The following is a 15,055-nucleotide window of genomic DNA, read 5'->3' on the forward strand; positions in this document are numbered from 1 at the left end:
TAACTTGAAAAGATGTGCAGCCTCATTACATGGGTAATAAAAGCAATGAGACATATTTTGGGGCCTGACATTCTGGCAAGAAATTTTTTTTTGGTATATCTAAGTATTGTTATACTATTAGTGATGGTAACATTGTATGAATTGCTAACTACTATGCTGTGCAATTAGTAATATGTACTATGTGCTTCTGATAGAATTGAAATTGGTAAAGGCTTTTTGTGAATGCCTTTAGACTTAGAAATTTCTTCTTTTTTTTTTTTTTCACTTAGTCCTACAAAATACAGGCACAGAGATGTTTGTTACAACATTATAGTAACAAATGTTGGAAAGGCCCTAAATTATCTTTACTAAAGAAATGCTAAAATTGTGTGTTCATGTTTTGGAGTATTATGTAACCATTAAAAAGAATGAAGTAGAGCTTTATATATTGAAAGGTCTTCAAGACTTATGTTACCCAAATGCAAGCTGCAGAACATGTATAACATGATCCCCTAAAACCTACCAAAGTGATGTGTGTGTATATATATTTAAAAGGATATAAATACATATAAAAAGACCTGAATGTAGTCACACTTGACCGTTAACTATGGTACATCTGGGGAAAGGGAGGAGAATTGGGAAGCAAGAAATGGGAAGGTTGACATTTGCCATTTTACTCTGTGTGCTTCCAGGGGGACCACTGATACTAAATATGTAACACTGATAATGTTGCTGTTTTACAAATATTTGCTACCAAGAGTGTTTGGCCTAAGCAGGAACCACTTTTAAAAAGTTTTATTTCCTAAAGAATCAATCCTGTATATTCCATGCATGCAATTCCATGGCATAATTCTAGAAAACACAGTAATAAAAAAGTAGTGTCTACTTTTTTCATCTGTTCCAAAGTTATAAACAGGCAATTGAATTTGACTCCCCAAAGATGAACTAAGGTAAATTAAACCTACCTAGTGTGAGCTAGAGTGTTTAAGGTTCTAACCGCAGATAGTAAATTGGTTAACAGCACTGGAAAATTCCTTCAGCACATACAGAAACAGGATGACTCAACCAATTTAACTACAGCTGAAGTCTACCGGGGAAGGTTTATTAGTTGTAGTTGGTGGAGGAAATGACCCGGATCTGAGGAATATGGGAAATTGTGTTTGCCCTCCCAGCATACTGAGTGGATGATTTTACTGCTTTCCTGTGCTGAGAGTTGTTGAAGAGTGGATGGTTTGAGAGCTTTAGATATGTTTTATCCTTTATACTGCATTAAAAAGTCATCTGTAAACTGTTGCTTAATTTACACCCAGTCATAATATCACTAATATTCATTATAGTGGGAAAATACTGACGTGATATATAAGTTAAATGCTTGTTATGGAAAATCCTAAAATAGAAGAAAGTAGAAATGTGTAAAAGCTCTCTTATATCTATCACTTAACTTCAGTAATTATCAATTCATGGCCACTTCTATTTCTTCTGTTCCGTATTTACTTCTCTCCTCTCCTAGGTTATTTTGAACTTCTTCAGTGCACTGTTCTTATTTTTTATGACTTTGGCCTTTTGTGACCAATTGGAGTAAAACTGGTTGTCTTCAAGGGTCAAACCCATTACTTTGATGTTATTTAGCATTGTTCTCACATTAGGGATGTGTATTGAGGAGGCAAATAACTCCTCTGAAACATGAAAAGCAAAAGCATTGTTTTAAGTTACTTTCTATGAAAGGGCTCTTCTAGGCCAGTTTATCAGAATTCTGATGCAGTAGCCCAGTTGTGTCTTGCCCAGGGTAGAGCAGCTTCTTAATGTCTTTGGCCACCAAGGGGTTTAAATATGGGGTGGAATCGGGTAGAGTTTTTGCTCTAGTACTCAGCTGCTGATGTGCATTGGTGCTTGTTCTGAGGTCCTAGCCAAAAGATAACTGTTTCCATTCTATTTTTTTTTTAAAAAGTAATTTTAAAGTGGAAACTCTTAACTGAAAATAGTACATAGAACAGCTCAAGTTTACATACAGAAATTTCCACAGAAGCATTGCACTATTGAGAAATGTCCTATTTGTAAATGCATTTTCGTATTTTACTGGTGGCTAATTAAGACCAGCAGATACTTTTAAATTCTAGTTGATTTACATGTTCCTGGCATATATAGATACAGAGAAAATAAACATTGTCCAAAATTAAAAAATACTTGTTCATTGCTATGGCTTAAGCAAAGAGGGAGGTGTTTAGAGACAGAGTGATGACTGAAAATAGGCTCCTGCCCCCAAGCTGTGTTTTTGTCTGGAGGGGTGGGTAGTGGTGGAGTCTAATTTTGTAAATCAAATAGATTAAAGAGACCTAAAAATAGCTGTTTTATAATTTTGATAGGTGCTAAAAAACAAGTCTCCTTTCATTTCATAAAAGTCAGTTTGCTAGCACTTTCTTAGAGTATTTCTGTGTTAAGGGACTATAGAACTGGATAGACATCGGACTTTTAGTATTTGAATTTTATTTAAAAAAGAGTTATGGTTATATCTTTTAATTTCAACCAACATTGTATTGGCCTGGCAAGGCACTGAGAGGGCAGGAGGAAGGACCCATATCTGCGGATATTGTGTATGTCCACACCCAGCACAATCCGAGCCCTTTAGACTTCCAAGGCTGAACTTTATGTACACATAAGGGTAAATTATGTTTATTTTCAGGGTTTTCTCTACATCGAAAGCTTATCAATTAAAAGAACATATGGACACAGAGTGGCCTCAGACAAAACTGAAGTAGTCAGAGTTTGTATTTGATATTTCCTACCTTCTGGAGAGTAAGACTGTCCAGCTTAGGTTGCCTTGAACTCCGCTTTCCCTCCCCAAACCCACTTCCCTTAGCTCAGGCTAGAAGATACTAGATGGGAAATAGGTTTTCCCTGACTGTTATGCGACTTGATTTCACCTCAGTGTATCTTGGATGTTTCCCCAAATCATCACATAGAAAATTAACTCATTCTTTTCAACAGCTGTATAGGACTTCATGTACTCATATTGTTGTTTATTTAATTAGAGCTACATGGATAAACACTTTGAATTAATATTTTTTGCTCTTATAAAAAACATTGCAGTGGACATCCTTATACAAAAATTTTGCATGTTTGTTTGGATATGGATATCTAAGTCATCCATGTAAAATTTCCAATTTTCTGGTAAAAGTGATGTTTAGATTTGCACTTCTTCCATTTTGAAGTTGCTTATTGGTTCTGTTTTCCTTGTGAACATGCTCTTTGCTCCTTTTATCTGTTAGATTGCCATTTTCATACTGATTTTTCAGAACTATCTGTAAATTAAGGAAATTAACCCTGATACGTGTTGAAGGTGTTTTTTTTTTTAAGTTCTTTGTCTTTACAGTGTATTTTTGGCTTATAGTAATGAATATCACTTTAACTGTCAAAATTACTGATCCTTTATAGTTTCTTGGAATTATGTTCTTCTACATTCATCCCAGTGACCTGGTTGTGGTTATATATAGTGACTTTTTAAATTTAATTTTTTCTATATTTTAAAAGTTTTCATATATATGTACATAGGCATTATTAAGAAATGTTTAAAAATTAACAAAATGAACGTCTGTCCTCCAAATTATATTCTCCTCTCCAGAACTGATCACTCATTAAATTTGATGTATTTTCTTCCAGTCCTTTATGTATGCATCACACTTTAAAGAAATAGACAACTATTTTACCATTTCTCAATAGTCCATGGTTTAAAATGGCACCTTTTAAGAAACAGAGCTGAAGATTTTGGCTGATTTTTACTAAGAAAGCTCAGACAGTAAACTAGGAAACTTTTCTCAGTGACAATATATAAAAAATCAAACTTTTGGATATATAATCTCTCATAGAAAACTATATTTTGGATTACTACCACTGTGGCATATGATAACACAGTTGTTGTTCAGTTGCTCAGTCACGTCCAACTTTTTGCAACCCCATAGACTGCAGCATGCCGGATTTCCCTGTCTTTCACCATCTCCTGAAGCTTGCTCAAACTCATGTCTGTTGAGTCAGTTATGCCATCCAGCCATCTCGTCCTCTGTCATCCCCTTCTCCTCCTGCCTTCAATCTTTCCCAGCATCAGGGTCTTTTCTAATGAGTCATCTTTTCGCATCCGGTGGTCAAACTATTGAAGCTTCAACTGCAGCATCAGTCCTTCCAATGAATATTCAGGATTGATTTCCTTTAGGATTGACTGGTTTGATCTCCTTGCAGTCCAAGGGACTCTCAAGAGTCTTTTCCAACAACACAGTAGTCCTTTGAAGTTTGTTTTTTAGAATGAAAAGTGAAAGCATTGGTTGCTCAATCATGTCTGACTCTTTGCAACCCCATGGACTGTAGCCTGTCATGGGATCTCCCAGGCAAGAATGCTGCAGTAGGCTACCATTTCCTCTTCCAGGGGATCTTCCCGACCCAGGGATATCGGATCAAACCTGCATCTTCTGCATTGCAGGTGGATTCTTTATGGGCTAATGCTATGCTAAGTCACTTCAGTCGTGTCCGACTCTGTGCGACCCCATAGACGGCAGCCCACCAGGCTCCCCCGTCCCTGGGATTCTCCGGGCAAGAACACTGGAGTGGGTTGCCATTTCCTTCTCCAATGCATGAAAGTGAAAAGTGAAAGTCAAGTCGCTCAGTCGTGTCTGACTTTTAGCGACCCCGTGGACTGCAGCCCACCAGGCTCCTCCGTCCATGGGATTTTCCAGGCAAGAGTACTGGAGTAGGGTGCCATTGACTTCTCTGCTTTATGGGCTAAAGTGTCTTTAATTTGTTTGTCCATAAATAACAAGTTATTCTTGGTTAAAGAATTCAGATAACACCCTTTTACCTCGTTGCAGCTGAGAAAGCAACATGGGTCACCAGCAGCTCTACTGGAGCCATCCGAGAAAATTCGGCCAGGGTTCTCGCTCTTGCCGGGTCTGCTCAAACCGGCACGGTCTGATCCGGAAATACGGCCTCAATATGTGCCGCCAGTGTTTCCGCCAGTATGCGAAGGACATCGGCTTCATTAAGTTGGACTAACCAAACTTCCTTAGATGGCTCATCCAGCACATCAACCTTAGGCGGAAATAATACTAGCTCTTTGTATATAAAATAAAAGTTTTCAAAACTTCAAAAAAAAAAAAAAAAGAATTCAGATAACAAAGGACCATATAGTGTATGATTTCGTTTACATGAATTGTTCATAATAGGCAAATTCATGGGGACAGAGAGCCAGTTAGTGATTACCTAGTACTGGGAGGAAGAGAGGAAAGTGAAGAGTGACTGCTAATGGGTAAACATTTCATTTTGGAGTTATGAAATATTTTAAAATTGTGGCAATGATTGCACAGTTCTGAGAATATACTAAATATTGAATAGTATATTTTCAGCCTGTGTATACAGTATATACAGCCTGAACTGTATACTATTGTGATTTATCTCAGTGAAGTTGTTATAAAAAATAAATTCAAGTAATACATATGTGTCTAGATAGAGTATTTCTAAAAATAACTTTTATAAATATTCTAAAAATAAATAAAGTGCCACCGTTATTACATTCAAAATTCTGGTAAAATCATAGGTCAGTTTGCCAATGTTCTGTTCTGATCCATTGCTCTGGTTAACTATTTGTGTGTGTGGCCTCACTTTAAAAAGTTAAATTGCTCCTGCATCTAGAATTTGTTTTGTTTTAGGAATGAGGGTAAGGAGTCAGCTTTCCCCAACACTGTTTATGGAATAGCTTATCTTTCCCCTAGTGATTTGATGTGCTGCTCTTTAGTTCTTCCAGGTCTTAGTTGAACATTTCTTATATCTTCATAGACTTTGCCCCCATTCATTTTCCAAGATCCTGGATTGTGTTAATTATCATTATCCTGAATTCTTTTTCTGAAAGATTGCCTGTCTCCACTTAATGTAGTTGTTTTTCTGGGGTTTTATCATGTTCCTTCACCTGGGACATAATCCTCTGCCTTTTCTGCCTGTCTGACTTTCTGAGATTTGGGGGTTTGTTATGGGGTCGCACAGAGTCGGACACGACTGAAGTGACTTAGCGGCGGTAGCAGTCTGCAGGCTGCAGGGTGGTAGTTGTTCTTGCTTCTTCTGTCTGCTTTCTGGTGGATGAGGCTATCTGAAAGCTTGTACAAGCTTCCCTGATGGGAGGGTCTGGTGGTGGGTAGAACTGGTGTCGGGGGAGGGGGGCAAGTTTAATAAAACTTGAATCCATTTGTCTGCTGATGGGTGGAGCTGTGTTCCCTCCCTGCTCATTGTTTGGCCTGAGGTGACCCGGCACTGGAGCTTACGGCTGTATGGTGGGGCTGTTGGTGGCCCCTGGGAGGGCTTCCACCCAGGCGTGCTTCCCCGAACTGCTGCTGTCAGTGCCCTTGTCGCTGGGAGTGAGCCACAGCCGCCCCTCGCCTCTGCAGACCTGCCAACACTAGCAGATAGGCTTGCTTCAGCCTCCTCTGTGGTCACTGCTGCTTTCCTCTGGGTCCTGCTGTGCACAAGACTTTATGTGTCCTCCATGAGGGAGTCTCTGCTTTCCCCCATCCTGTGTAAGTTCTATAATCAAATCGAGCAGACCTTCAAAGTCAGATTCTCTGGGGATTCCTAGTCCTGTTGCCAGACCCCCCAGGATGCGAACCCTGATGCGGGGCTCAGAACCTTCATTACAGTGGGAGAACATCAGTGGCGTAATTGTTCTCCAGTTTGCGCGTCACCTACCTGGCAGTTTTAGGATTTGATTTTTATCATAATTGTGCCCCTCCTGCCATCTCATTATGGCTTCTCCTGTGTCTTTGGATGTCAGGTATCTTTTTTTTGGTGGGTTCCAGTGTCTCCTGTCGATGGTTGTTCGTCAGTTAGTTGTGATTTCAGTGCTCTCATGAGAAGAGGGACGTCCTTCTACCCTGCCATCTTGGACAAATCTCACTTGTTACTCTTGTTTTTCAAAATCTTCCCAGCCATTTCCCGGCTATTGTCTTGTTAATTCATGCCCCTCCTTCCCCTTCCCCCTGACATGGATATCATTTTAGATAACTCGTTTTTTCTTTTCTTTCAGAGGACTTTCCTGGTAGGATAAAGACTGCAAAGTGGACATAGCTTTACTGTTGTTGTTCAGTTGCTAAGTCATTTCCAAATCTTTGTGACCCCGTGGGCTGTAGCCTGCTAGGCTTCTCTGTCCATGAGATTACACTGGCAGGAATACTGGATTGGGTTGCCATTTTCTTCTCCATTTACTTCAACAGCTTAGGCTGCTTTAGTAAAACAGCACAAACTGAATGGCTTAAACGACATTTATTTCTCACAGTTCTGGATTTTGGGAGGCCTGTGACTAAGGTGTCTGGTGAGGAATCTCTTCCTCCTTGTGTAGATGGATGCCTTCTTGCTGTATCTTCACATGTCAAAGAGACATCATGTCTCATCTTTAAGGGCACTGATCCTGTTTATACGGGCTCTACTCTGATAACCTTATTACCTCCCAAAGGTAGTGGTGATGGTTTAGTCACTCAGTCACGTTCAACTCTATGTGACCCCATGGACTGCAGCATGCCAGGCTTCCCTGCCCTTCACCATCTCCTGGAGTTCGCTCAAACTAATGTCCATGGAGTTGAGGTGCCATCCAACCATCCTACCTCCAGATACCATCACCTTGGGGATTAAAGCTTCAACATAAGAGTCTGGGGGGGTGGGGGCGGCGGTTGGCACAAACATTCAGTCCATAGCAGTGCTGAGGCTAACAAAGTTAAAGGATTAGGTGATTAAGCAGAATAGGGCTCTAGCAGCAGCATCTTCACAGGTGGGACCAGTAGAGTATATGAAGACTTTTGCATTTATAGAAAATCAGTCTGGTGGTAAAGTGGTAGCCAGTCATTTGTATAGATTCATAATTCAAGAATAGTAATTCATAGATATAAGTCAATAAATTTGAACTATAAAGAGAACTATTATGAATCTATACATAACATGAATTCTTCATAGCTCAAGAGAAAGAGTAACTCTGAATAGCAGTCTTATGATATTTTTTCCTTCCTCCTAGATTTAAACAGTCAAGTTAAATCAAGCTGGGTAATCATGGCAGAAGGTGGATTCGATCCCTGTGAATGTGTTTGCTCTCATGAACATGCGATGAGAAGGCTGATCAATCTGGTGAGATGAACAGGACAGTCCTCTTCAGAACTGAACTGTACCCCCTCTGTCTTGTTTTTGGGAGAATGTTGGTTATTGGAAAATTTTCATCCGATGGGCAATAAAAATTACTTCATAATGAAAATTCCACAGTGGTTTAAGTCATAATGGTTACAGTGCTTGGCAGCATTTCTTTTTTGTTTTTTTCCGAGCATTTCTTTTACTAGAGATAAAAACAGATTGCTGTCTTCATTTATAGTAGATTTATGTTGGTGGAATTCACCATCGTGAGTGGTAAACACATTTATGTAGACTTTTCTGTATTAATGCATATAGTTTTTGGTTATACAGAGCTCGTTTACCTGATAAACTGTTATGAAATCACACATCCTCTTATGATATAGTTCAAATCCTACTCTAAAAAATGGCATGACAATAAAGATTTCTATATAGATCATTTCCAAATCCAAAGCAATTATTTGATAGAGGCAGATTTCTGAACAGGTTTTTGATAGGTTCTGTTGGAGTATAGTGAGATTTCAATTGTTTAAGACTTTCCTAGTCTATAACCTTAAACACAAGGCTGTTTATGTATAATTTATATATATATAATATATACATTGTTTATGTATTATACTTTATACTTTTGATGAACAAAAGGAAAGACTTCACTATTATTAACAATAAAATTGACCCTTGAACAACAAACGCTTGAATGGGTTTGAACACTGAGGGTCCGTTTATGTGCAGATTTTTTTCAGTAGTAAATACTACATACAGGACTGTATGACCCACAGTTGGTTGAATCTGAGGATACAGGACTGCTTGTTGGGAGGAATTGCAGTACAGAGGGCTGACTATAAGTTAGATGTGGATTTTCAGCTGTATGGAGGGTTGGCGTCTCTAACCTCCTCATTCAGAGATCAGCTGTATGTTATTATTATGTTATTGATTATAACATTTTGTTCGTTTAAGTCTTGTACAAGGGTGTATTATTATAGGCCAGTTAATACAGGCTGGTTCAAACATTTGCTGAAATACTTGAATTGTTGGTAGTTAATTAGCAAGTTTCCTGTCTACTCAGTGTGTATGTAATCAGTGCATTGATTATGAATGATGCTCCTTTGAGAGTTAGCCTATACTAGAGCTTATGATCCTTAAAAATGCCTTAAGAGGATAGAGATGAACTAGGAACTTAAAAATTAAATCAGACTTTTTTGAGTATAGAAATGTGGCAGTATCATCTCTCTGATAACTTGACATAAAAATAGATTAATCTGAATAGTCCCTTCAGTCATGTCCGACTCTTTGTGACCCTATGGACCATAGCCCACCAGGCTCCTCTTCTGTCCATGGGATTCTCCAGATGAGAATACTGGAGTGGGTTGCTGAGCTCTCCTCCAGGAGATCTTCCTGACCCTGGGATTGAACCAGAGTCTCTTCTGTCTCGTGCATTGATAGGCGTGTTCTTTACTGCTAGAACCACATGGGAAGCGCCAGTCTGAGGAGAGAAGATAAAAAGTACTGTCTTGGAATTCCCTGGCACTCCAGTGGTTAGGACTCCACGCTTCCACTGCAGCGAGTTGGGGTTCATTCTCTGGTCTGATAACTAAAATCCCACAAGCTGTGTGGCCCAGCAAAATAAATTAGTAAATAAACTTCTCCTGTTTATTTATAAAGTTTAAGCTGATAGTTTTAATGTCTTAATTCAATCAAATATAAGGCAGACTTTTTTTCGAATCACTGTGATGTTAGGAACAAAAGATAGACTTGTAATCTATTTGTAGTAAAATTTCTCAGGAGATTAGTTTTTAATAAGGATTACTACCTCTTTTTATTTTTTAGTATAATACTTTTTATTTTTAACATACTTTATTAGCTTTGCTGCTTTTTAAGAGTTAGCTAAAACTAAGCCCTGCTTTTTAGGATTCCCTGTACACGTCTATTCTCTTTAGTAGATTGTCAAGAAAGCCATGTTTAGCTCTTTTTATAATGAGCATATTATTTCATGTTTGATGGTACATTATTTATAGCAGTCTTGGTTTGAAATATTAATTTTGTGATAAAATAGATTTCAGATTTTACAAATTTTTAAAAGTCCACATCTTTTAGTGTGTGCTAGATATTTTCACATCACTATAAATTACTGATGTATGATCCGCTTGTGTATAACATATTGATAGTTTGATAGATGTTGAACTGTGGTTTTTAATTTTTATTTCATTTGTATTCTTTTATTTAAATTCAGAATCAAGCAGCATTTTGGGGTGATAACTACTCTTTGTTGGTATTTAGTTCAGTTCAGTCGCTCAGTCCTTCTGGTATTTAAGTGCTTTCTAAACATTTTTTCTAAAGCAGTGTCTTTAGAAATATGGTCTTTAAATTCAGAAATCCAAATATTTCTGAATAATACTACTTATAGTAATCAAAAGTTATAAGCAACCTAAATGTCAGTTAGTAGAGCAGTGATTATATCATGGAAATTATATGATAAAATCTTGTTTGCAATAGTTGTATTTGAAAAATTTTTTAAAACACAAGGGAGATAATGTGTGTTATAGGAAATGAAAAAAAAAATACACAAATGGCATTTAGTATGGTCTTGCTTTTGTGTGCACACATACCTCATATATATGCGTGCATAGGAAAAAAGACTAGAAGAGAATACATCAAAATGTTAAAATTGGCAATCTCTGGATTGTAGAATATAGGGTGAGACTTCTCTTTTATAGTTTCCTGTATTTTCTGTGATAATAAATCTTATAATCAGAAAATGGGTATCTAATGAAAGCTATCAACATTTTTGTTTAAATGTTATCAATATTCCTTTTGTAATACATTAGGCGTCTTTTCTACCTCTCATGCATGTGTTATCTTCTACTTATACTTCACAGGATCCTTTTTTCACAGTACCTGTTGTCTTATTACCTTGTAGAACTCTTAACTGTACAGCATATATATTAAAAGCAGCTTATCTGCTTTTAATATAATTTTTCTGTATTAGTTCTAGCTACCAGAATGTTGATGTCTGCACGCTCAGGAAACTCACGGGTGTAATAATACTGTGTTATAGTGTGATGACAGGGCAGAGATTCTTATTTTTTAAAAAACTGGACATTTAATTCATCTTGGTAATAAAGTCACATCTCATTAATTTCAAGTCCTAATTTGGAACTTTTGTTATTTTCAACTTCATGTATAATAAAATTGGATTTTCTTGTAGGTTAAATTATTACCAATTCCTGAGAATTTAAAATGCTATTAGCAAGTAAAAACTTGAAACTTGAGGATTTTAATGATTGGTTATGGTTAGCTCATTAGCTGTACGTTGCTAATGAGTTGCAGTTTTGTTTGGCCTATTCTGTGGAAATAGGTGGGCTTTGCCAAGGAATATATTCAGCTTAGGAGCAGTTAAGATTTTACCATTAGTTCCTTTCCATTTTAATAAAGTTCTGTTCATTCACAATTTAAAACTAATTTATTTTCCTGATTTAGTAATTATATCAGTTGTAAGTTCTTCATTGTAAGTAAGAGAAGTTCTAACTGATTTAAGCAGGAAAAGGACATATTAAAAAAGCATTATGTGGCTCATATTGAAGAGACTGGCATGGAAAATGAATAGGATCAAAGGGAATGTAAATACCAAAATGAGCCCATGCTTTTAAAACTGGCCCAGCCAAAAAGCTGCTGCTCCTGAATTTCAGACTTTTGTATATTTCGCTGTTGATACACTATCTCCATTTGGACAAATAGTAGACATTTTATACTTGATGTGTGCATAACTAGACTTTTCTTAGCCCCAACCTTATATTTCTGTCTTCTCTCTCTCTCTCTTTTTTGACCGCACCATGCGACATTTTAGTTCCCTGACCAGGGATTGAACCTGGGCCACAGCAGTGAAAGCACTGAGTCCTAACCATAGGACTGCCAGGCAATTCCCTGTCTTCTCCATTCACTCCATTATTCTGGCTGCTCAGGCAACAGTGTTTGCATCATCTTTCACTCTGTTCTTTCAACCCAATGACTAATGCAGAAACCAGGGGTCAGTTTTAAAAAGTCCCTTTGGATCAACCTTAAAAGTATATATCCAGAATCCATCCCTTTCTCACACTTCCAGTGCAACACCCTAGTCTAACCTACACTGTCATTTTTACCAGGATTATTGAAATTAGCCTTATTGCCAGTCTCCTTGCTTCTCTCCTCGTCATCTCCATTCTCTTCAACTGTAGTCTCACTACAGCAGCTGAAATGATTTATTTCTGATAAGTCAGCTAATATACCTCGTTTACTCACAGTTATACAGTAGCTCCCCCTTCAGACATTTGTAGTAGAAAAAAACTAGGGACTTCCCTGTCAGACCAGTGGTTAAAACTCTGCACCCCCCACTGCAGGTGGCACAAGTTTCGTTTGTTTGGGGGACTAAGATCCTGCATGTCGTGCTGCACAACCAAAAAAAAAAACAAACCCACAAAATTTATGTGGCCCTGTGTAATCTGTCCCCCGTTACCCCACTGGTTCATCTTTGCTAACTTAGTTCTACCAGTTGCCGTTCCTGAAAAATACAGGTCACATCCAAAGGATCAAGAGTCTAAATGACTTTAGACTTTTCAACAGCAAAACTGGAAGGCAACAACACAATGACTTTAAATTCTGAAGGGAAATTATTACCAATCCATCATTCTATAGCCAACCAAACTGTCAATCAAATAGGGTCTTCAAAAATTTTGCCTCATATACTGTTTCTTTCACTGGTGGGCTCAGGTTTGATCCCTGGTTGGGGAATTAGGATCACACAAGTCACATGGCATGACCAAGAAAAAAGACATGAAAAATGCTAAAATAATCAGCTAAAAGTTGAAAGTGGTATGCCTCTGTGGAGGGGGAAATAGGAAGCAGTGAGGAAATGCTCTTTTGGAGAATAAACTGATAGAACAGTTTAAGTTGTTTACATGCATAACTAATAAAAATTAAAACAAAGAGCAAAATCCTTACAAGTTCGTGAATACAAAAAGAAGGTGCGACTTGTGGATAACTAATTATGTTGTGTGTCCTTCCCCCTCTGTGGAATATAAAGTGCTACCAGGCAGAAACCAGGATTACTGCTTTTTAAACGAAAGGGGAAGATATTCATGGGAGGGCTGCTAGTTGGGTATTAAGGACCAAGACAGAAGCCAGGGTAACCCCAAGCTCTATAGTGGATGTGAAATAGGAAGGGAAAAAAGGATGCCTGGTCCAAGGATGGAATGCACTAGTAAGCCTTAAAATGAAGCCTTCCCTACTTGGAACCTTAAGAGGTTCTCTAGGCTGCCTGCATGGGTCCCTGGAGTAGGAAATGGCCCCCCACTCCAGTGTTCTTGCCTGGAGAATCCCATGGACAGAGGAGCCTGGTGGGGTACAGTACATGCAGGCTGCCTGCATGCTTCCTTGATAAGGGACACTGTTTGTATACCCTAACTGCTCACCCAGCCTAGTCTTTCATTAATAAATATGAACAGAAAAACAAGCAAAGAGTTGAAGAAAACAAAAGTACTACAATGTGGTCTCAGGTACAGCTACATTAGAAGACAAGAGGAAATAGATCCTTCTAATATGAAAAGTCATAATGAGGAGTTCCTTGGTGGCCCAGTGGGTTAAGAATCTACCTGCCAATGCTGGGGACATGGGTTTGATCCTTGGCAGGGGAACTAAGTTCCTGTGTGCCGCAACTACTGATGCCCAGGTGCTCTAGAGCCTGTGCTGCTCAACAAGAGAAGCCACCACAGCGAGAAGCCCAAGCACTGGAACTGGAGAGTACTGCAGCAATGAAGACCCAGTGCAGCCAAAAAAACAAAAGTCATGATAAATGTATAGCTGTAAATACTGACCCATGCAAGTAGGTTGTGCTGGTCTTAAGTACCACTGGCAACATGATTTTTCTAAGTGGTAAAGTTACAACGTCACCAAATTCTTGGTGGAGTTAAAAACAAAATCAATATCTTTCCTTGATTTAAATGTGAAAGTCCAGTTAAATTCCTTGATAATTCTATTCAAGTAAAACCACCCAAAAAATAACTTTGTGTTACTCTTTGAAGTGGGCTTAGATTTTAGGCCCAGGTTTTTCACTTACATGAATATGTGGCAGGACCTTTGAAAGCTAGGAGGGATGCCAGCCAGTCACAGCAACCAAAGAGCTGCTTTGCAGATGTCCAGATGCCCTAGTACTGGCACAAAGCTGAAGGCAGACATGAAGAAGAGAAGCATGGTTAATAGAAAGCATAAAGTAAAATGTTATGTGTGAGTGGATTATACTCCCTTTTTGAAAGAGACAGATTGGAGTTTTTAAATGCTATTTACAGGGGAGATAGACACTGAAAACAAAATATCGTAGATAAGTGATAAACAAGTGGAGAGGCGGGAAGCTGTCCCAAAAGGATGTGGTATTAATCTCAGACAAAATAGACTCCAAAGCCAAAACAGTTGAACACAAGAATAATACTGTCAAAAGATAGAATCCATCGTGTTTGGAACAAGCTATTTATGTCCCAAACAACAGAGAATGCAAAAACTATTAGAAATGAAAGAAGGAACATATTTTGGAAGTGTCTGAGAAATGTTGGTGAAAGCCATAGAGATGCCTTTGCAGGTTCAGGTTAGAGTGTGTGTAGGTCAGGCTTCCCTGGTGGTCTTGTGGTTAGAAATCCATCTGCTAGTGCAGGGGACTCAGGTTTGATCTCTGGTCAGGGAGGATCCCGCACGGCACAGAGCAACTAGGCTCTTGTGCCACAACTTCTGAAGCCCAGGCACTAGAGCCTGAGCTCTGCAACAAGAAGTCCATGCACCATAACAAGGGTCGCCCCCGACTTGCCGCAACTAGAGAAAGCTGCACACAGCAACTAACACCCAGCCCAGCCTAAAATAAATAAATAAATCTTAATCAGCTGGTAAAGAATCCGTCTGCAATGCAGGAGACCTGGGT

General features: G+C 38.5%; 2 protein-coding genes across 2 annotated transcripts in view; both read left to right on the forward strand.

Annotated features, from left to right (window-relative positions):
- SMIM14 (small integral membrane protein 14) overlaps positions 1-15,055 on the forward strand; it is a 61,486-nt gene that overhangs the window by 20,344 nt on the left and 26,087 nt on the right. Inside the window, exon 2 of the mRNA XM_006066146.4 lies at positions 8,012-8,121. Within this exon, the coding sequence (XP_006066208.1) occupies positions 8,047-8,121 (75 nt within the window). The 5' untranslated portion in view covers positions 8,012-8,046. The remainder of the gene's footprint in view (positions 1-8,011; positions 8,122-15,055) is intronic.
- On the forward strand, positions 4,804-5,017 carry LOC123465995 (40S ribosomal protein S29). The gene has a single exon (XM_045166301.1). It carries the CDS (start codon positions 4,846-4,848, stop codon positions 5,014-5,016), a length of 171 nt encoding a protein of 56 aa, XP_045022236.1. The 5' UTR covers positions 4,804-4,845; the 3' UTR covers position 5,017.

Source organism: Bubalus bubalis, chromosome 7, assembly GCF_019923935.1.
Source record: "Bubalus bubalis isolate 160015118507 breed Murrah chromosome 7, NDDB_SH_1, whole genome shotgun sequence".
NCBI classification, from domain to species: domain Eukaryota; kingdom Metazoa; phylum Chordata; class Mammalia; order Artiodactyla; family Bovidae; genus Bubalus; species Bubalus bubalis.

Excerpts from the sequence above, each read along its gene's own strand:
- LOC123465995 (XM_045166301.1), top strand. The coding sequence starts at position 4,846 with ATGGGTCACCAGCAGCTCTACTGGAGCCATCCGAGAAAATTCGGCCAG.